This window comes from Ambystoma mexicanum, chromosome 12 (genome assembly GCF_040938575.1).
Source record: "Ambystoma mexicanum isolate Mex_15411 chromosome 12, UKY_AmexF1_1, whole genome shotgun sequence".
Taxonomy (NCBI): Eukaryota; Metazoa; Chordata; class Amphibia; order Caudata; family Ambystomatidae; genus Ambystoma; species Ambystoma mexicanum.
In genome coordinates this window covers 122,865,130-122,887,812 of record NC_090936.1, presented here as the reverse complement: position 1 = coordinate 122,887,812, position 22,683 = coordinate 122,865,130, and the positions used below count along the sequence as shown (strand labels likewise).

The 22,683-nt window shown below is 47.6% G+C and overlaps 1 protein-coding gene across 3 annotated transcripts in view; it reads right to left on the bottom strand.

Moving 5' to 3' along the window:
* The window catches only part of PARVB (parvin beta), a 533,348-nt gene that overhangs the window by 52,945 nt on the left and 457,720 nt on the right, over positions 1-22,683 (bottom strand). For all 3 annotated transcript variants that reach the window (XM_069628141.1, XM_069628143.1, XM_069628144.1), the window contains exon 9: positions 1,712-1,773. In XM_069628141.1, coding sequence (XP_069484242.1) covers positions 1,712-1,773 — 62 coding nt within the window. The remainder of the gene's footprint in view (positions 1-1,711; positions 1,774-22,683) is intronic.

Genomic DNA, 22,683 nt, shown 5'->3' with positions numbered 1-22,683 from the left:
CTGGAAGAAGCTCAACTTATTTTGATCACTATTCATTTTGGTGCTGACATCCCTAGACATTGTATGCAGTTAGATGCGAGGGCAAGTATAGGTTTTGTATACAGACACCTTTGACTCGGACTTCCTGGCAGACTATCCTTAGTTTACTTTCAGTAGGGAAATTCCACCTTAGCATAGGGCAAGTTATGCCTTACTCCAGCCTGACTTTTCAGTTGATAAAACATTTGAGAACTGAACTTGAACCTGTTGTCTGCGTCTACTTCATGATGCCTTCACATGAACCAACATCAAGTCTTCCACCAGAATCACAGGTGGAATCTCCTTATCACATAACCTAGAGGTCAGTGAGTCATTTGCCTATGCCTCTTCTTCTGTCTCTCTCCCTGGGCATCCTTGTCTCGATGTCCACAGCGAAGGACAGCCCAGGACTTCTGTGACCGCTTTGCTCAGTCACGCCAGTCTTCCCAAAAGCAATCTGCTAGTGGCCTCCATCTCTCATTAATGCTGCTTCCTGCTGCATAAACTCTTCATTGGTCATGGGGTCTCGAGCGTTCCACTTGCCACACCGCTGCTCGGGAGTAGTTTCCCCAGATGCTGACTCGGCCTCCTCGGCTCACACCGACGCCACAGCGGACTCCATTCACATAAGTGCCCACCATCTTAACTCCAAGAAAAACAAGACTGCCCACCATCTGAAAGGTAGTTCTGTCTTACTCGTGTTGTCATCCTCCTCGTCCCAGTAAATAATTGAGATTGAGAAGTGTCTGTATTAATAAAAAGAGATCACATGCGTCTGTCTTAATGAAATGAGGCCGATCTGTACTCGTCTCACCCCAATGAGGAATTACCTTCCTATTTGATCTCTTCCTCGTCCCAGTGTTGAGGTATTGTTTCTGGGGAACAGTTTGAAGGGAGAAAAGGGGGAAGGTCTGACAAGGGTAGTGGGATATAGGGTTCAGTGTGAAAAGGAAAAGGGGGATACCATGTCTCACCTAAGGAGTCCTCTTCCCCACTTTCCAAGTTCCCTCCACCCGGGTGATTCTCTCTTGCACAGCCACTCCCACGGTCGGGATCCAAAAGCAATGGCCTTTCCCTGGTTACCTGAGAGGACGATCCTGAGGCAGAAGTGAGGACGCCCTCAGGTTCCTCACAGCCACATGACCAAGATGGGCTTAGTAGGTAGTTCTCAGCATCAGCGGGAATGCAGGGGTCGCACAAGCTTCAAGATCCTCTTGGAACCTTTTGTTAGGAGACTTGTTGCTTCAAGAGAGAATATTCTCTGATCATGTTCAAGGGATCATGGTCATTACTTTTCTTTTCTTTTTTGGGGCACATTTAAGAAGGTGTATTGTGGCAGGAAAGCTATGGAGGACAACAGCACTGCATGCTGGCTCTTGGGTCACTTGATTAGCAGACTGTTAGGCTCTCAAGATCCCAAAGGTGCCCCTGCACTTGTGTGGTAAGACACAATGCAGGGTCACTTGACGGTCATTTAAATTATCAGTTTGGAAATTCTTTACTTTATTTCGAACTTAAAATAAAAATGTTTACCAACTTTGAGGTTCTTCCATGCTTGTTAAAGGAATCCTCACGCAGTCGAAGTTAACAAGGCGGGTCAATCAACTTGAGGACTTGGAGGATGTGCTGATCGAATGTAAAGTTCACTTAGAACCATAGTGGAAGTGAAGACTAGAAATATTGCATACTGTACCTTTTTCACAACACTGAGCTTATCCGGGGCATGATCAAAAAGCGTGTCAAAGGCATCCCGTTCTAGGAGAAAAACACAAGAATGAATAAAAAGCAGAATAATTCAGTTGTCAATACCACAACAAGTTTGTTTGAAAATATTTATTTTTAAAATAAACATTTTTGATTCATGGCTATCCAGAAATGTACTGTGCAGTTTAAAGAGCCCTTAGGAACTAGGCATTGGCTTGTGTGATTGTCACTAGGTCACTTATCACTGAGAAGTATAAAGCTTTGGCTCTAGTCCCCTGGGGAGTATTAGTTCTATGATAAAATGGGGATAGTAGAATAATTGCCAGAAAGCAGGTTGTAGGCACGGTGAGAAACCAAAAGGTCTCTCACCCGCTAATCCTCTGAGACTTGTCATCTAGGTGGCCAGAACATGGCCATCGCCTTTGGTTCCTGGGGGTGGACCAGTAGGGGTGAGGGATCTTCGGGAAGTGTGGGTGAGACAGCCAATGGTGCGACGCGTTATTCCCCTCTTTCCCGCCGTACCCATGATCCCTCCTTTTTCATATGATTATCCAATGTCCCAACCCCCCCTCTACCTCCATTTTTACACAATGGGCCGAGGAAGAGGGCAGCTGAGTAACAATGCTAACTCTTACATATCGCATTGGGCATGTCCTGCTAATTGGGTCAGGCGCTTGACTCCAAGTGCATACATCCGATTCCAATTCGCTCTGCTCACGCGGATAAAAGGCAGAACATATAGATGCACAATCTGAGCAAGGTGGAACACAAGTAAGAGCAGAGCTTCCAGAGCGAATGCGACCATACTGGAGCAGAGCAACAGACTGAGGGACGAGAGCCACGGGTGGAGAACCCCAGGAGTTTCCCGCCAAAAGGCCGCAAAAGACATGTGGAGAAGGCCAAAGCCCAAACAAGAAGGCTGAATTGTGTTTCAAGAATGTGTAAGGAACTCATGGTGGGCAACAGTAAAGACAGACACAACTGATCACAGTTCAAGGGTGTTTATTAAACTGTATAAATGCGTGAGACAAACGCCTAATCTAAATCTAAGATGGGAGCAAGCTACAACCATCAAATAATAAGGCAGTCCTAGTGGCATCTGGTCAAATGAAAAAAAGGCCTATACTAAAATAAACCTATTGCCAACCCTTACCGCCAAGTTACAAAATTGTGTGCAATATTGTTCACCAGAAAAGAAAGAAGTGTTCAAAAAATGATAAGTAAGGATGGTATGACTGGGGTTTCCATTCCCCACGTTTTCAGCACGGGGCAAGGTGGGATTATCGAGCAAAGCACACTCCGGGGACTCGCAAACACAAGGTTACATTTCCTTTCAACGATGCCAGGACCTTCTGGGGCCAAGTCTCTTTTCTGCAAAGCCTCTTGCCTTAGAAGGCCTGCTGGACCTTAAAAGTTCCATTGGTAATCTTTCACGTAGGGCGGTTTCTCATCACCTCTTGGATCCCCCTCAGCCGGGTTCTGACCTTTCTTGCAATGTTGGCCTCCCTCAGTCGGGTTCACTACGGCCTTTCACCCAAAATTTAACATTGAAAAGTCTCAATGTCTTTTTAAATAACTAGTCACTGTGGACATCCCTCAGCCAGGTTCACACTTGTCACCACAATGTTCACGGGTATATCACTGTTTACCCCAAATTCGAAGGCATCCCTCCATCAGGTTCACATTTGTCAATTTCACAGTTCACTCAGTTTTCTTGAATGTGTCAAAGACTTTCGAGTGTACAAGGAGTTTTGCTTGACCCTCGTAGGACCACTTTGACACTTCACGCCAGCCTCTCCTAAGGCCTCTTGGTTCTTGTAGTTTCAACACAACAAGGCTCCAGTCAGAGTCCTTCGAATGAGCGCCCCCGCGGCACCAGGCCACTCTGCTTCTGGACCTTTTACTACAGTTTCTTTAAAGTTCAATTACACAAGTTCTTTGTTCAACAATGTTGCCACCTGCAACCTTGGGCCCAGCACAGTTCGGTTTACTATCAGTCTTCTCCGACTCACCTGCTGTGCTGAACTGTTGGAGCTTCTTGTCTCGGGAGTGAATGACGGAACCACGGCAGCAAGAGCTTCTCCCCGCTTTGGCTATCAGCGGGTGAGGGCCCTGTGTGCCGTTGACACCTGTCACACCACATGCCAGCTGGACTTCGCAGTCTTATGATTTCCTTTTTCGAAGGTTTGCGGGTCTGAGTTGTAAAGGCCAAGGGCAATTCCCTCCTAGTCGCCCCTCCGTCTCGCTGCCTTTCTCCTCCGTTTGAACTGCCGGCCCGGCATAGCCGTTTCATCGTGCATTCAGCCTTGCTCAAAATGTGCTCTCGTGCTCTGCCTTTTATCCCTGTGGGGAAGGGAAAGGGCCGTCAGGTGTGTGGTTATTGTCAATTGCCTGACTCTGCCTGACACTTGTGTTGGGACATGTCAGGTAAACGGCTCTGGTGTTAGCCTGTTATCTTTCACGATGTGCAAAAAAGTTTGTGTTGGAAAAGAGGGGGGGGGGATAGAGCTTCTAAATATATACGGGATGGAGGAAAAGGTGTTAAAAGGAAAGGGGTACTGCGTCTCGCCTGTCTGTGTCCCACTTCCCCTCCCCAAAGACACCACCCCCCCCATCTAGGTGATCCTCCCCCACTGGTCCACCCCCAGGAACTGGATCCAATAGCAATGGCTGTGTCCTGGCCACCTGGATGACAGATCTCCGGGGACTAGTGGGTGAGAAACCTTCAGTTTTCTCACAGACGCAAGCGATCGGTGAACATTGAACTTTGATGCATAAGACAGTGAACTACCCAGACCAGGAAGCACTGGGGGAGAGTGTGAATTAAAAGCTGGAAAGTCGAACGGTCTGTCGAAAAAACCACGCAGAGTCAAAGGTCTTTGACTTCAGGAAACGGTCCGAGCCCGATTAAGGGAGACCGCAAGAATAAAACCTTAGGAGAAGGGAACCCCTAAAGGAGGTGAATTAAGGTTGAGGAAGGGAACCCCTGAAAGTGGTTTTGTTTTGCTGTGAAATGTCTGAGCCCGACCAAAGGGGGACCGACGTGAACTTTAAGGTGAACTATGTTTTGAACTGCCTGTGTGTTAAGAATCTGAGCCACAGTGTGTCATTGTGCCTACAGGACCGCCTTACTCCGTGCTGCCCAACCTGGGGAGGAGAGCCGACTCAGCCATCTTTATTCTTTATATTTGAACACTTACTTTCCTTTACATACATATTCTCCTTTTCATAAAGATAAAGTGCAGGCATTAGGTTTTGTTAGTATAGGCCATTTTGATTTGACGGACTCAACTAGGACCATTTTATTTACTATTTGATGATCAAGACTACTTCCATCTTAGCTATAGGGCAAAGTAGGAGTTTCTCCAACCTCATTTAAACTTCAAATGCAAGTTTTACAAATTGGACCTTTTGTGTCAGTGTCATACTTGTGATACCATGCCTCCCTTACAGAACACGTTACATTAAAATAAATGACTGGTCTTTCTCATACTTGGTGCATTCTACCCCTGTCTCTTACACTGTGTAACCTGGGCCGTCTTCATCTATCCAGGATTCTCAATCTAGGTTGTTTATCCAGTCTTTGGATTTTGCACTGTGATTAGTTCCTACACTCGAAGTATTATCGTCTTGCCCATCTGCCTTGCCTTCCGCTATTTCGTCTGCTGCACCCTGCTTTGTGTCCTTCTATAGTGCCCCCCCCCCATCTACTCTATGGTGCTCCCTGTCTCTCCTATTTCTCTCCAACTGCCTTCTATCGACTATGGCTTAAATATTCAAAATTGCTCTGTCGCAGTATTTAGTTAAAAATGGCATTTCTCCCTCTATTCAGGATTCTTAAATTTAGATGTGTTTTTCTCCTGCTATAATATGCACAGTCTCAGTATCTAAAATTGCATTGTGAAACCTAGGCCTTTCTCCCTCTATTCAGGATTCCCAAATTTAGGTGTGTATTCTCTCCCATCTTAACATGTGCATTTTGTAAGCTCTTTAATCCTGAGTGTCGTCATCTTGTCATATTGCTCAACTTGCTTGCCTCTCGCCGTCTTGTCTGCCTACTCTAGTGTCCTTCTCTTGTATCTCGACCTCTCTCCTCTCCCACCTATTCTATGGTGCTCTCTGTCTCTCCTATCTTTTCTAACTGCTTCTCTATGGACTATCCTGCTCTCCTCACTAAATCTGGTAGGAAGAAGTTTAAAAAGGACATCCTGGTCTCCAACGCAGGCCTCCCTATCGCTGACACCTACACCAGTGCCTCCTCCATGGAAACTCTGACCAACATCCTCTTTGTCGTTCCTTCGCCAGATCCATGGACCCCTCATATGGTCTCTGCTCTCTCCTTTCTCCTCTTCTCCCATTAATGGTGGCACCTGTTGGGACACCCTCCTGGCCTCCTTCCATTCCTCCAAGGTCATCTTTAATGTTTACTCAAATGGGACCGTCTTGGTCCAAGGCCATAAGGCCAACCTTCACCTCTTTGATAGACACTTCCCGCACCTCATCAATTTCTTTTCTTCTCCTGCTGTCCCCTCTCCCCTTTCTGTGGCTACCTCGCCCCCCCTTCTGTCTCTTCCTTGGCTACCTTGCATTCTCCTTCCCTCTCAGGCTCCTTCTACAGCTCCCTCCCCGGAAGTCCATCAAGGACGGCAACCTTCTCCATATAGCCACTCTAAACTCTTGCTCTGCTGTCAAACACTCCTCTGATATCTGCCACCTCATTGAAGAACTTGACCTCGATGTCCTCGGTCTCACCGAGACATGGTTCACAGCCAGCTCTGTCACTAGCTTCAACGCGCTCCTTCCGGACGGCTACAAGATCCTCTCTATGCCCAGGTCCAACTGCTGTGGAGTGGGTGTAGCCCTGATCTTCCCTGAGTGGATTCCTGCCTCTGTCACTCCCACAGAGGCCTACTCCTCTTTTGAATGCCTCGACTGCAGGCTCTCTCCCTCCCCTAGCTATTCCCTTACTGTGGCTATCTATCGGCCACCTGGTTAGATTCCACCTTCCTCCGAGTGGGCGGACCTCTCCTCCTCACTGCTGGCCTCCATCACTCAACTCCTCCTTCTTGGAGACTTCAACATCCACCTTGTTGCCTCCTGTCCTCCCTCTGGACTCTTTCGCTACCTCTGCGACTCTCTCTCACTCACTATTCTCCCCTCTGGCCCAACTCACTCTGCAGGGCACACTGTGGATGTTCTTATATCCTCAGACCTTCCCCTCTCTGTCCCTCTCTCCACTCCTCTCTCCTGGAGTGATCACCTTCTCCTCTCCTCCCACCTCACCCTCCCTCCTCCTCAGGCCAAGCCACTTCCATCACTGCCACCCACCTTCTCGGTCATCCGACCCATGAAGCATATGTTAGTTGAGGCTTTCGCTGCCACCTTCTCACCCCACACCCCCTTTGGCTGACTCTCACCCTGACACAGCCCTCTCCACGCTCCACTTTGCTATATCTGATACTGTTGATATCCTTGCCCCTGTCACGAGAATCCGCCTGAAGGCCAAAGCCAAGTGCAACTCCTGGTAGGCCCCAGACCTCGTCACCCTCAAAAGAAAGTGCAGGCTGGCCGAGAGGAAATAGCATGCTTCATGTACATCCTCTGACAAACTGGCCTGCCGCCTGCTCCAAAGGCAATACCGGCTCTCTGTCCTAACCAAGAAGAAAGCTCACATCCAAGCCCGCGTCTCTGCGGCGTCTAACAACTCAGCTGAACTCTTTAAAATCTGCAAGTAACTGGCCAATCCTGCCACAGTCTCTACCTCTCCTGTCCCTTCCCATGCCCTCTGCACAGCACTGGCTTCTCACTTCATCTCTAAAACTCAGGACATCCTGTCCTCACTCTCCTCTTATTCCCTCCCTCCCTCTACTCCCTGCTCTTCCTCCGGCCCTTCTGCAGCCACCTCTCCTCCCTCTTTCTATGCATTTCCCCTGTTCTCCGCAGACAAGGTTTCTAGGCAAGTCCGATCTATGAAAGTCTTGTCAAAACAGGTTCACCCCTGTTCCTCCAAAATCATCAAGGACCACATCGACTCCCTGGCTGATTTCTGCAATCACTCCTTCGCCACTGGAGTCTTCCCATCCCCCCCTTGAAGCACTCCCTTGTGCACCCTCTTCTTAAACTCTCTGCCGATCCCTCCTGCCCAGCTAACTATCACCCAATCTCCATCACTCCCTTCCTGGGCAAGCTCCTGGAGAAACTGGCTAACTCCCACCTTAATCTCCACACTGCATCTGTTGGTTGTCTTCATGACCATCAATCTGGCTTCAGAGCTGCCAGAAGCATGGAAACTGCTCCCCTGAACATCCGTGAAGACGTGCTCTCCAACCTTGACGCCAACACCCCTTGTGTCCTCATCCTGCTTGATCTCTCTTCTGCCTTTAACACTGTCAACAATGCCATCCAGCTCAACCGTCTCTGTGCTAACCTGGGTATCACTGGTCAGGCTCTGGCGTGGCTGACGTCTTTCCTCTCTGACCGACCCTCCCAGGTCCAACTTGGGTCCTTCCTCTCTGCTATCTTTTTTTCTACCTGTGGTGTCCCCCAGGGGTCTAACCTCTCTCCCTGGCTGTTCAACCAATATCTGGCACTCCTTGCCCACCGCATTGCCACTCTCTGCCCCAACTTTCAGAGCTATGCAGATGACACTCAGCTCATTTTCAGGCTACACTCAGCCTCCTCTCCTTCCCTCATCTCTGACTGTTTGTCTGCTATCCAGGAGTGGTGTGCCGCCAATGACCTCTGCCTTAATGCCAGTATGACTGAGATTCTCCTCAACGGCACACACGCTCCCTCCTTTCCTGTAGCTCTCTGCCCAACCTCACTTGGCCTTCTTCCTGCTCCCACCTGCAAGGCTAAAAACCTCAGGGTCATCTTCGACTCCACACTCCTTCTCCCCTCACATCTCTGACGTCTCTAAGAAGTCACACTACCAGCTGCACCTCCTCAGAGGTATTCTTCCTTTCATCTCCTTCCCCCAGAAGATCACTGTCTCCAGAGCTCTGGTTCTCTCTAGGCTGGACTGCTGCAACAGTCTCTTTCTAAATCTGCCTGCTTCTACTTTCTGCCCTCTGCAACTTATCCAGAACAGGACTGCAAGACTTGTCCTTGGCCTCAAGCCCAGGGATCGTATCTCTCCAGGACTTAAATCTCTGCAATGGCTCCCAGTGGCTGCGAGGATTAAGTTCAAAACCCTCTGCATTCTCCACAAGGCCTTCTGGGGCCGCAATACCTTCAACTCTCTCTCCCTAAATATCTTTCTTCTCGAGCTCTCCGCTCATCCGCCTCCAACTCCCTCAGGATCAGTCGCTTCTCCAAGCAACGAGTCGGTGGTAGATCTCTTTCTTCGGCTAGTGCCTCCCTCTGGAACAGCCTCCCTTAATCTTGAGGAGAATCATCTCTGGTTCCGGAAGCAGCTCAAACCACTCTCTTTGCTTCTGCTTTTTCTCTTCTTCTCCTCTGCTGACCTCCTAGCAGTAACCGGAACTGCACTGGCTACCTGGACACCCTCTGATCTCGGGCCCAGGTCCCTCCGCGCTAGCATCACATACCTGCACTGCCCACCTGGCAACCCCTGCACTTAGGGACTGTTTCTGGAACCCTACAGTCCCCCTACCACCCTGACACCTGATGTCTGCATTTACCCATGCACTTGCCACATACTGGCCATTACTTTACTTATTGTTTATTCATTCCCATGTACTGCACTGTCCCTGCCCCCTTCCCAAGCACATGAGTGATCTGAATGACACCTGGCCTAGTAGGATCGTTGTCTGTCCTCCCTCTGTCCCGCTCCCTTGCCTCGTCGCGCCTTGAAACACTTGTGTATAGGCGCGTTATGAATGCCATATCATATCATGTAAAAAGATAAATACGCTATGACAGTTCCACAGGCAGAAAACTACAGTTCGCATCAGATAACAACAGCAAACAAAAACAGCCTACAACTGCATGATCAAAGTCCCCTGCCACCTGGAAAACAAATGGTTAATAGGCTGACAAGAAATAGCTACTTGCTTCCGCAGATATCTCTGTAAGAATATGGTTGTCTTACTTAGTATCCTCTTCTATCATCATGGTAAAGGTACTAAGTAAGACAACCATATTCTTACAGGGAAATTTGCCAAATCTTGATGTAATTATAGAAATGCAAAATTGGAACTCAGCCATACAAATCTCAAACTATAAGCAGGAAAACTAAGCATCTGATAATTTACTTGCACCAATTTGAATTCAACAATTTCAAGTATCAAACTAGTTACATGCATTGAATAGAATCCAAGATCCACCAAACCTCCTGATGAACTGTCCAAAATAAAAAGATGGGGAAACGTGTGTTGAGGTTAGAAGAGAGGCTAGGAGCTACTTGAACGAGTTTAAATCAAATGAATGAAATTTGATTTATCCAAGAGGAGAAAATCTCTGATTCAACGAATAATCCTATAAATAATCTGAAAGAATTTTGTACAAACAATTAGGGTTCTGGACAGCCTCACGACAAATTGGATCTAGGTTTGCAGCCGAAAGTACACAAACTATTTAACCAACACACACCAGGGACTCGCCAGTTGCTGTTAAAGGCTGTTTTGATTCACATTCTTGCTTCCGCATTTAGAAACCACCAATAAAGTAGCCTCACCAGATAGCTATCCAGAAGGGTTTAGGCATTAGAAAATCTGAACATAAGCAGCATGATATACAGAGAAGGCATCCAAGGTATTTAGCAAATCAACAGAGTCGGGAGTGGGGCAGTGTTTGAGATCTGAACTAGAAATAAAAACCCTGAGTGGAAAAGGAACATGTGGAATGCAACAAGTATTGGCAAGAGTAGTGATTTTGGCATTCGCATAGTTAATTGCTTTTGGCTATGACAATCTTTATTAGGCCGTTAGGCATAACCAACAGTGAGAAATATAGATAGGACACCTCCCATATCAGGCGAAGTTTGCGTAAGCCTCAACAGGAATCGTTATGTTCCCCAGAAGGCAGTCTAGTTGGGTCCACTATCTGGCATCATGACCACTTTCATGCAAGACAAGAATTACCCCCACAGGAAGTAAAGTAAAGGAATGGACCTGGATCAACCACTATAATGATGAAACCCATAATTTACACATAAGGTAGTACCAGTGGTAGAAGTGTACAGAACAAAGTAGTGGAACTGTGTTCTCGGCAGGGAAGTGGGTAGGCAGAAGCATAGTGCACCATGTGACAAGGTGTTGCTCCCCGGGCACTACAATAGTCTAAGTGACTAGTAACTAAGGCTCCCATTACAACTTCACACTTGCACAGGGACATAAATGGACAAATCCTCTATGGTTGTAAAAAGTAGAGGAATGGTAAACAGATCAAAATAAAAGTAGCGGAACACCACTCCCCACCGTTCCCGCTCACTTCGATCACTGGGTAGTACAGGTAATAAGAACATTTACTTGACAGTACTGGCAGAATAACATTAAGCATGACTAACATTAATGACACATCACAAAGTACTCCAAAATATTTTAAAAGTATGGTTCCAAAAAGCAGCATGGGCTGAAATGGTTCCAATTATGTAGCAAAGGTATGGCCACACTAGGTAATAATCGGCTACATTAGGCACTACTGCTATGTCCTTATTAGACTGTCTAGAGGATTGTGCATCAGAACCACTGCAGTGTCACGAACTGAGACACAGTGGGCTAACACCCCTTAGCATCCTGCCATCCCAGTATTTAGCTGCTTAATATAGCCTTATGAACTTAGGGAGGGGTCATTATCAAAAGATAACTACCTTCTTCCAAGTTGGGGGTAGAGGCAAATCAGAGGGCCATACGTTAGAAAAGGGTTATTTTCTACCCATAAGAAGGGTAGAATATTAGATTGGATACCCACTTTAAATTCTCAGATATCAATAAACTCCATCATACCAATCGATTGGACAGATCACCATCCTATTAACTTTACTTTAAATAGTAATGTGAAACTCCACCTCACACCCACTCCAATGGACACTGTTGAAACAAAAAATCTCCGGAACCTAAGAATAGACAGCCTTACCCCAATTCTGATGAAAGCCCTTTACATCAACACCCTCACGAGTGACAGCCCTAACTGTCTCGCAGACATCTATCATAATTGTCTCACAAGCCCCATTGATTCTCTAGCGCCACTCACAACTAAATCACGACGCACAGACAAACATACAAGTTTTTGGTTTAATGAAGAACTTGCGCTACTCAGACGTGATAAAAGATCCCCGGAACACATCCACAAAAAAATTCTCACCATCCACTGCACCAAAGCGTTCCTAGCAGAAAATAAAACATACAAGCAGCCGTTAAAACACACAAAGCCAATGCCCTGAACACCTGCATTAGCAAAGCCTCCTCAAACTCTGAAGAGCTCTTCATAATACTCAGAGAATTGGAAAATCCTATCCCATCCTCCACGCCGGTCAACTCTAGCAAAGCATGGTGTACCACCATACAGAACTTATTAGCCTCGAAAATACAAATGCTTCAAAACTAAATCACAGCCAAAAGAAAGCTCTTGGCCAACAAAAACACACCTCCACCAACCATAGATTTAATCAATGATAACGTAAACACCCAATTCACCCCTGTAAACCAAGACCAAGTGCTAGAGATTATCTCTAAATTAAAACCCTCTAATTGTAAAGGAGACAGCTTCCCAGCTCACCTAGTCAAATTGTGTGCCCCTACGCTTACTCCCATCATCACTAAATTTGTTAATGCCTCTTTCAGCACAAATACCATCGCGGGCCAGTATAAAGGAAGCCCTGGTGACCCCTCTTCTAAAAAAACCCTCCTTGGATTTGACAGTCCCACGAACTACTGGCCAATAACCACAGTCCCTTTCTCGTTTTCTTGCTGAAAATAATTGATAAAATAGCCTATCCACAAATTCAATCTCACCTCGAACAAAACCATCTCCTAGGAGCTAGACAATCCGGGTTTCGGCCTAATCACAGTACCGAAATAGCACTTCTGGATCTGAAAATCCAGATGGACTCCTTAAGAGACGCCAGCAAACCCTGCATTCTTTTGTTACTAGATCTGTCTGCCACATTCGATCTAGTGGATCATGACAAACTTTGCTTCAGCACTAGCTAGCTAATGATTTCAATTTCTCGCAAGAAGCCCCTCTCTGAGTCAAATCTTTCCTCACTGATCGCACATCCCGTGTCAGCACTGGTAAGGAAGCTGCTGCAGACCCTATCCTAGTACCCCTAGGAGTACCACAAGGATCCTGTCTGTCACCTACCCTCTACAATGTTTACACAAAGCTACTCTTCGCTGCTCTGGATGCCATGGGTGTCATCTACACCAACTTCGCCGACGACACCCAGATCCTCATCCCGTTCACTGGAAACTATGATCAGGACACAAGCACGATTAATAAAATGTATGCATTCATCCAAAAGTGGATGGCCATTAACAGCCTCTGCCTCAACGATGAGAAAACAGAGATCTATTGTGGGCTCCCCAGCAAAAATCAATGCCCTCCACTCTGACTATTCTTCAAACACCATTGATTTATTTATTTATTTTAATTCTTACTACGCGCCACATGTCCGTGGGCCTCGGGCCCACAAAAAACAGACAAGACATACAACAAGACCAGCAGGATGAGAAAGAGGCCGTAGGAGAATTACTCCAGATTAAAAAGGTGAGTCTTTATGGCTTGCTTAAAAAGGGAATAGTTTTGAATCTGTCGTATCCCAGCCGGTAGGGCGTTCCAGAGGAGGGGGCCCTGGACATCAAGTGTGGTCCCCCAAATTTAGCGGTCTTAAATTTAGGGGGATCAAGAAAAGTAGCAGTGGAAGAGCGAAGATTTATTCCATTGGTCTTGATGCGAATACATACAGACAGCTAGGTGGGATTGCTGAAGGACAAACACTTGTGTGGTGTCGTTAACACTATGTTATGCAATGTTTTACAGGAAGCCAATGTAGCCTCTTTCTGAAGTTGGAGATATGAGTGCAATGAGATTGATTGAAGATGGTGCTCACAGCGTTGTTTTGAGCCACCTGTAAGGATTGAATGTTGGCGGCAGTAGTGCCAGACAGTAGACTATTACAATAGTCAAGTCTGGAGTTTATCAATGCCGTAGACAGGAGTGCGCAGTTTTCGGCTGTAATGAAAGGGCGAATGTAACCGATTCGCTTGTTAATCAATCCACAGCTAGACCCGATGTTGGAAACATGCGACATCATAGATAGCTCCTCATCTAGAACGACTCCCAAAGTTTTAACTTTCCTTTGGACAGTGATGGTATTGCCTGCAATAAGGAAATTGGCATAGTCAGAATCAAGTTTGTTCCGGGTGTTTTTGGAGGACACTATCATGAGCTCAGTTTTTTTGTTGTTCAAAGCTAGGGAGTTGCAGGCCATCCAGTCCTGGATGGCTTGGTTGATGCCATTAACGGTTTCAACATCGTTCTTATACCAACCTCTTAGTTGTATGACGACCTGAGTGTCGTCTGCGTAGTTTGTATATTGAACTCCAAGCTTGCTAGGAAGATCGAGGAGGGATCGAATGTACAAATTAAAAAGCAGTGGTGACAGACAAGAGCCCTGTGGGACCCCACAAGTTTGAGAGATGGGAGTGGATTGATTGCTTACCACACAAACCCTTACCATACAAGGTCCAAGAAGGAGGCTATCCATCTTAATGCTAGCATGGAGCAATTTGCGACCTCTCCGAGCCTTGTCACTAGTAAACTAAGATCTACTAGATCGAATGCTGCGGAGAGGTCAAGTAGCATCAGCAATGCATCTTGATTTTTGCCAGCTATGCCCGCTAGAGTGGACTTTAAGTCGAGCATGGCCGTCTCAATCCCATGACGAGCCCTGTCGCCTGACTGTCGAGTGCCAAGGATATTGTGTTCTTTGACATGAGCCTGAAGTTGCATATAAGCTAGTTTGTCCAATATCTTCAGAATGAAGAGCATATTGGTTATTGGCCTATAGTTACCTTTATTAGTGGGATCTAAACTTTCTTTTTTTAGCAAAGGGGTTAGCCAGGCGTATTTGAGCACGTCAGGTACAACACCTTCATCAAAAGATAGATTTATCAGCTTATTGATCCACGGGAACAGTACGTCAGTAGATTCCTTGAAGATGTTCGTGGGACAATCATCTGCATAAGATCCTGTATTACTTTAAGTACCTCCTTTTCTGAATAATGAGTGAAGGAGAATTGAGGAGTTCTACATTGGGAGTTGTTAAGATGTATTGTTCTTTTTATAGGTGGCAGCAGTGCCACATTGTTAAGGGCCTCTTTGATTTGTGTCTTGTGGGAATCAATTTTAGATAAAAATGCATCATGGATGTCTTGGCACCATTTAGAGTCTTTGGTCATATTATTGGATGATGGCGGCTGATCCTGAAATTCAGCTAGGATTTTAAACAGCTCACCAACATTTGATTGGGCATTTATGATCCTTTTATTGTAATGCGTGGCTTTAGCATTAATTATATGTTTTTTGTATGTCAGTGTGGATTTTGTATAGGCCGCTAGAGTATCGTCGTTGGGGTCCCTTCTCAAGGATCTTTCTCGAGTCCTATTAGTTTGTCTGGCAGTGACAATATCTTCTGAAAACCATGTGTTCTTTGTGGCTTCAGACAAGTTCATTAACTGCTTCTTTGATGAGAGTCAAGTGATTAACTAGGGCAGAAGAGTCAGCAAAGTTGGATAAGGGTTGTAGTTTGGATGATAGCAGCAAAGACAGTTTGGAGGCTGTTATATTTTTCAAATTGCGTGTTATTTTTCGTAGGCGCAGGTAGGCGTTAGTTTGGGCAGAGAGTTGGGTAGGGAAATCTTAGCCTGAATAAGGGAATGGTCAGACCATATACATGGTGTAACCGTAATGTCGGAGAGATTAGTATTTTGTGATATGAGCCAATCAAGAGTGTGTCCACTTTTTTGTGTGGGATATTTGATCCATTGTGTGAGTCCTTCTGAAGTAAGGAGTCCATTAGGCTAAGGCCCACTTTGTCACGTTGGTCATTGGCCCAGTGGTTAAGATCGCCCATAATGACCAAAGGGCTTTTTGTTTTGCAGATTAGAGCTAAAAGATCAATGAACTGCTCTTCAAAAAGGGGCATGTCCTTGGGTGGTCGATAGATTGTGAGTACATTAAGAATTGTATGTGGGGAGGTTTTAATTTTAACCCACAGTGATTCCATCAGGTGAATTGTGTGATACCACAAGACAGTTGAGGCTGGACTTGCACATGAGTGCAACGCCGCCTCCTTTGCATTGGGAACGGTCGGCCCTGAATAAAGTGTATTCATTGGGGTGGAAAGTGTAGCTTGGGTGGGGAGGTTGGAATTAAGCCATGTTTTGGTAATTCCAAAGAAATCTGGCTTGCAATCATTAGCATGGTCGGCAATTTCGACACAGTCTTTGTATAGTGAACGACTATTTAGTAAGGAGAGCGATAGAACTAGCAGCGACGCAATATTGGAACCTATTTCACTGTTCCCGCGCATTGCCCTTTGTCCTAACACATGATTTCTGCTTAATTGATTGTAAACACCACACAGACTTTCCAGGAGTGTTGTGAGCAGCTATCTTACTTGTGAGTATGTCCAAGGAATAGAAACAGAGCAGTCTGGAGAGCAGGAGCCTAACGGGAGACAGGAGCCAGCGAGCTGCGGCGATGACCGGTGAAGACCGCCATGTTCCAGAAGCGCCGGCGCAGAAGCGCCTGAACTTTAAGCAGGAAGTTATGGGTAATGGAGTTCGGGTAAAATGGTTTCACGGATTACAACATTCAGTGATGAGAGTTCTTGCTCTCTTACAAAAGCACACACACTTTGAAGTTCAAAAGAAAATGATAGCGTTTTAGTTTCTAAGTCAGCAAGGAACAGGAATTTCCAAAACAGAAGCAATACAAAATTGCACAGCTGCCTGACAAAAAGTAGAAATTAGCCTAGCGTTACCGACTCCTGTTGGAACTCCCATTCCAGTCCTCAAACAGGTTAAAACTCTAGGTGTCCATTTAGATGCTAATCTAACCATGGCTAAACATGTGAATGCACTATCATCAGCCACATCCTACACATCGAAATTGATTGCCTTAAGTCGACAATGCCTCACGCCAAAAAAATTGCACAACTCTAGCCAGAGCCCTGATCCCTTCAAAGTTAGATTACTGTAATGTACTTTTGCTAGGCAACTCTAACGCTAACCTAGCTAAACTACAACTGTTGCAAAACAAAGCACTACGAGCAGCCTTTGGATTAAAAAATAAATACCATTTTAAAAAGAAATTCGGACCACATTTCGAAGATCAGGAGGGATACCCATTGGCTACCCATCAAAGCCAGAATCATATTCAAAGCACTTTGTGTCACCCACAAGTGTCTCGCCATGAAGGCACCCATATATATTAATAACCCGGTCACCCTGAACAAGACCACTAGAGCACGAAGATCGAACAATAATGCACTCCTATTTGTCGCACACCATAAATGCTCCAGAGCCGGCGGAAGTAGCTTGTCAGTCATGGCACCAAAACTCTGGAACACACTCCCACTTTACATAAAAAATGAGGCCTCACACCAGTGCTTTAAGAAGTCACTAAAAACTTGGTTATTCAACTAATTCTAGTCCGCTGCCACTCACCTCCCATACATCTACCAATGAAAGATTAAATGTATCGCTAACCTGTGACACGTACAATGCAATGCCAATCCACGCCATGTGCAAATGTAATTGTAATGTGAATCTCAATGTAATGTGAACGTGATTGTAATGTGAATCTCACTCAATATAAATAAGCTGTCTGTAACTACGCCTTGACACCCCAGGGTCTGGGCGTATAACAAATGCAATAAATAAATAAAATAGATTATCTTTTAAAGTAAGCAATTTAATTGTGCACTTAGCCTGCAAAAAGGTTAAGCATGGCTTGCTTTTGGTGCACTGTTAAGTGAATGCTTTTTCTTTACAACAGTACATTGCTCCATGTTTTTGCTTTCACTTGGTGTTAAATTAGGCTTCTGTGTTATGTCTCCATTGGCTCTGGCATGACAGAGACTTAAGCAAAAGTCTTAGTTCACTTGTCACTTCTTCCTCTGGCTCCACAAAGAAGAAACCAGCTACAGTCCTTGGCTACACTACTGTCAGTCTGGGTCTTTCCGTGACATCACTCAGTTTCTGGGGAATACCTTGTCTGGTTTGGACGAGGTCCTGGTGCTTTCTGGTCTTCCCCCGGGCCAAAGTTTGGGTAGCATCTCTCAGATAAAATAAGTACTCCTGCTGAGGTGCCAATCTTTATTGCAGTGAAGTCAACATTGTCTCCAAGAAGTGAAGAAGGCTAGGCGGGGACACGAAGGTTGGTTCACTGTCCCGAAGGCTTAATCTCATTACCAAATCCACTCAGGCTCTCTTTTCCGAAGCAAAGCTTGCTCATGCCTGGGGACCTGTGTCTAGGTCTTTGCTCAAACACCATCTTGTGGCTAACCACCTTGCTGTTCCTCCACAAACTCGCTCCTTCTCCCACTACCATCGGACAACTGGTAGTCAGATGTTGTCTTACTATCGGACTGTTACCAAACCTGCTCCTCCAGGGAACCTCAGAGTGCCATTCGGTCTGATCCATTCTCATCCAAACGAGGGCCAGTAAAACTGGCCTGTCAATCCCTACTTCCAGTGATTCAGTCTCTTTCATGCTTTTGCTTTTCGTCTCTTTGACTCTTAGTTCTCACTTTGCACTTCTCTCACCCCTCCCCCACCTCATATCTCCCAATATGTCCTCTGTACTTAACGTCAAGGTAGTCAGGAGAGTACAGAAAAGGTTAACTCCTTCAACCTCTTATCTACTCGTCTCCTTGATAGTCTCCTTTTCCAACCCCTGCACGATCTCTTCGTGATCGATCTTATTCACCAACCTCTTTAGTCTCCTTGATCATTTCCTCAGACTACCGCACTTTACCTCTCCTCATTGATGTTCTCTTCCTTTAGCGCCTATTCTTTCAGCTTCTCCACCTGCTGCTTTCTCCGCTTTCCCTGTACCTACCACCTCCTTAACGCTGTGTACACCTCCACCACCTCCTGCTCCCCAGGTTCTCTCTAAACTTCCATTCATTCTTGCTCCTTTAGCTCTTTCCAACCCTCCACCTCCTACTTCCCTCTCAACTATCTGCACCCCCTCCTCCTGCACCTTCAGATCTCACTAACTCCACTTCTACCTTGTCACTAGGCTATTCCAAATATCCACACTAGTGATTTCTGCTATCCTCCATATAGTCTCAATCCCATGATTTGGGCACAACTTGTCTATGAGCTGCAAATGTGATCGGAGGTTGTGCTGCAGTTTGGATTGATTGCATGGTGAAAATGTAACTGCATCCGATATACTCCCAAACGTGCATCCCTTCCCTGCTGAACAAGCATTTAACAGGCAGGCCATCTCTCTTGGAACGTTCTATTGCACACATGCGTGGTGAGGCGCACTTGTGGAATCTGTAAGCAGGGGGCAGCAAGGCTACAATTGTTCTGTGTTCCACTTCCAGGCTGCAGCGGCCAAGGGAACGCAATCACAATTTAAACCCAAGTTTACAATAATTACTTCCTTATTGTAATCTGTAATTCTCACAGGTCCGCTGTGACAAGGGCAGTAACCTGGTCTTGTCAGGAAGGGAGCCAGCACCAGTCCTAAGCATGAAGGGGGACCAAGGCAGAAGAGAAGGACCAGATTCATGCCCCCCACCTAGTGCCAACATGTGTCGCTGCAGATGGACCAATCCAAAGAATGTGTGCATCTCTTTTTCTGACCTGCATTTGTCATCACCGGTTTGTGGAAGCCAGCACCAACCAAGTTTCTTGACACGTTGCAGGGAGGATCTTAAAGACCAACAAACAGGCAGTAAAGGAGAGAGCATCTGCCGTGGAGCAAGGAGCACAAGACTTGAGGAGCAGCAGAGTACGAAGCAGATGCCATTGTGGGTGGAAGCCAGAGACAGTGTGGAGAAGGAACAAGTTACTTACCTGTAACTGTTGTTCTCCAGCATGGGTCTGGCATGGATTCACATGCTCATGAATATTCCCCGTCGTCAGGCTGGGAATCCTCGGTAAAGAAAAAACCAGTATCAGTTTCGTTTCTGATCTGTCTTTCGTAGTAATAACCAATCACTGGTCTCTGCGTCATACTGACCACAGCCAATGACTGCCCTCTACCTAAGCACCGCCTCTGGCAGCCATCTTCAGATTTGGAAGCACGTGAAGTGGCAGTATGACCAAGTGAAGAGCCGCAGAGGGGTAGGCGGGAGGGTTCGCATGTGAATCCATGCCAGACCCATGCTGGAGAACAACAGTTACAGGTAAGTAACTTGTTCCTTCTCCAGCATGGGGTCTGGCATGGATTCACATGCTCATGAATAAAGAATACATAGCAGTACACACATGCACAACCACGGGAGGTGGCAAAGGCTCAACATTAAGCATCACATCAAACTCAACATTAAGCATCTTACCTCCTCACCAGGCTCACCTCAGGCGAACAGGTTGCGCAGCACTGCTTGGCCGACCCTGGACTCCTCCCTGGAATCCCGGTCGACGCAGTAGAATTTCGTGAAGGTGTGCGTCGACCTCCACGTAGCAGCCCTGCATATGTCCAGCAGGGGCACACCAGATAGGAACGCCGTGGTAGCTGCGATCGCTCTGGTGGAATGGGCTCTCGGACGGCCAGGCAGCGGTCGGTTTGCCAACCGGTGACAGTACATGATACAGCCGGAGAGCCATCTGGAAATGGAAGCCTTCGAGAGAGCCTTCCCCTGATTGACAGGTCCAAAGTTCACAAAGAGTTGTGACGTCTTCCGAAAACACTTCGTGCGGTCCACGTAGAACTTCAGCGCTCTAGCCACATCCAGCGAGTGCAAAGTCCTCTCAGCCGGCGACGAAGGCGACGGGAAGAACACAGGTAACACCAAGGGTTCGTTGAGATGGAAGTCCGACGGTACCTTGGGCATGAAGGAGGGGTGCGTCCTGAGCACTACCCTCGTGTCGTGGAAAGTCAAGTACGGGGCCTTGCAGGAAAGGGCCTGGATCTCTCCCACTCGTCGTGCGGAGGTGATGGCCACAAGAAAAGCTGTTTTCCACGATAGAAACTTCAACGGGGCCGAGTGCAGAGGCTCGAACGGAGGTCCCATGAGCTTGGTCAGCACCACGTTGAGCTCCCACGCCGGGGCCGGAGCCTTCACCGGCGGGAACGATCTGAACAGTCCCTTCATGAACTCTTTCACCAGACGATGAGACCACAAGGACGTCCGCCCCGTGGTTCTGGTGTATCGGGAGATCGCAGCAAGATGAATCTTGATGGACGCGTGTGCCAGACCAGCTTTGGCCAGCGTCAGCAGGTACGGCAGTACTTGGGGGGCCGTAATCCGTAGAGGGTTAATCTTCTGTGCGTGGCACCAGACAGAGAACCTCTTCCATTTGTGTCCGTAGCATTTAAGAGTCGAGGACGCCCTGGCCTTTGCAAGAACCTCTCTGCAATCGGCCGGTATGTCGTATCCTCCAAACTCTAGCGCTGCAGGAGCCAGGCCTGCAAGTTCAGCGACTTCGGGTCGTGGTGGAGGATGGCGCCTCCTTCCCTGGAGAGTAGATCCGCGTCCGCCGGCAGCTTGATCGGCGGGGACGCTGACAAGTCCAGAAGGTCCGGGAACCATATCTGCCTCGGCCACGCAGGTGCGACGAGGATCATCCTGCACCGTGACCTCTTGAGCTGGTTGACGAGCCGGATTAGCAGAGGCAAGGGAGGGAACGCGTAGAGGAACAGGCCCTCCCAGGGGAACGAGAAAGCATCGCCCATGCTCCTCGTCTGGGGAAACCTGCTGGCGAACCTCCGGCACTTGGTGTTCGTCGCCGTCGCGAACAGGTCGATCTGGGGTGTGCCCCACCGTCGGAAGAGGCGATCCACCAGATCCTGCCATAGTTCCCACTCGTGGCACGAGCGCAGCTCCCTGCTGAGTGAGTCGGAGATGGTGTTTTTTATCCCTGCCAGATGAAACGGCACCAGAAAAATCCCTTGGGCAACGGCCCAATGCCACAGGTCCTGCGCCTCCTTGGACAGCGCTGGGGACCTGGTTCCGCCCTGTTTCCTGATGTAAAACATGGTGGTGGTGTTGTCGGTGAAGATCCTCACCACCTTGCCCTTGAGGGACGGAAGGAAGGACCTGAGGGCCCAAAACACTGCACGGAGCTCCAGGACGTTGATATGCAGGGACTTCTCCGTCGGGAGCCAGAGTCCCCTTGCGTGCAGATTTTCGGTGTGCGCTCCCCACCCTTCCAGGGAGGCATCCGTGGTCACGGTCTCCTGGTGGGCTGGGGTCTGGAAGTCCATGCCCGCCGTCAAATGCGCGCGGGTGCCCCACCACCGTATCGCTCGTCGGAAACTCTCGTCGAGCTTGATCCTTTCCTCGAAGCTGCCCGTCGTCTGGATCCAGCGCGCATCCAGGAATTCTTGCAACGGGCGCATCCGGAGCCTGCACATGGGAATGAGGTAGATGCAGGAAGACATCATCCCGAGGAGGGACTTGATGGACCTCACTTTGGCCGCGTCGGCCACCAACATCCGTTGCACCTTGCCCAAGATGGTCCTGGTCCTCTCCTCCGACGGGGAGGCCAGAAGGGACACTGTGTCGAGCCTGGCTCCCAGAAACAGTGCGACTTGCGCGGGCACCAGGTGGGATTTGGCGTAGTTCACGGAGAATCCCAGGTCCGTGAGGAGTTGGACGGTCCTTGCCGTGTGGACCACGGTGAGCTCCCTCGTCTTGGCGCGGATGAGCCAGTCGTCCAGGTAGGGGTAGACGTGAATCCCCTCGCGGCGCAGCTGCGCCGCCACCGGTGCGAGGCACTTGGTGAATACCCTGGGTGCCGACCGTAGTCCGAAGGGAAGGGCTTTGAACTGGTAATGACGCCCTTGGACCACGAATCTGAGGAATTTGCG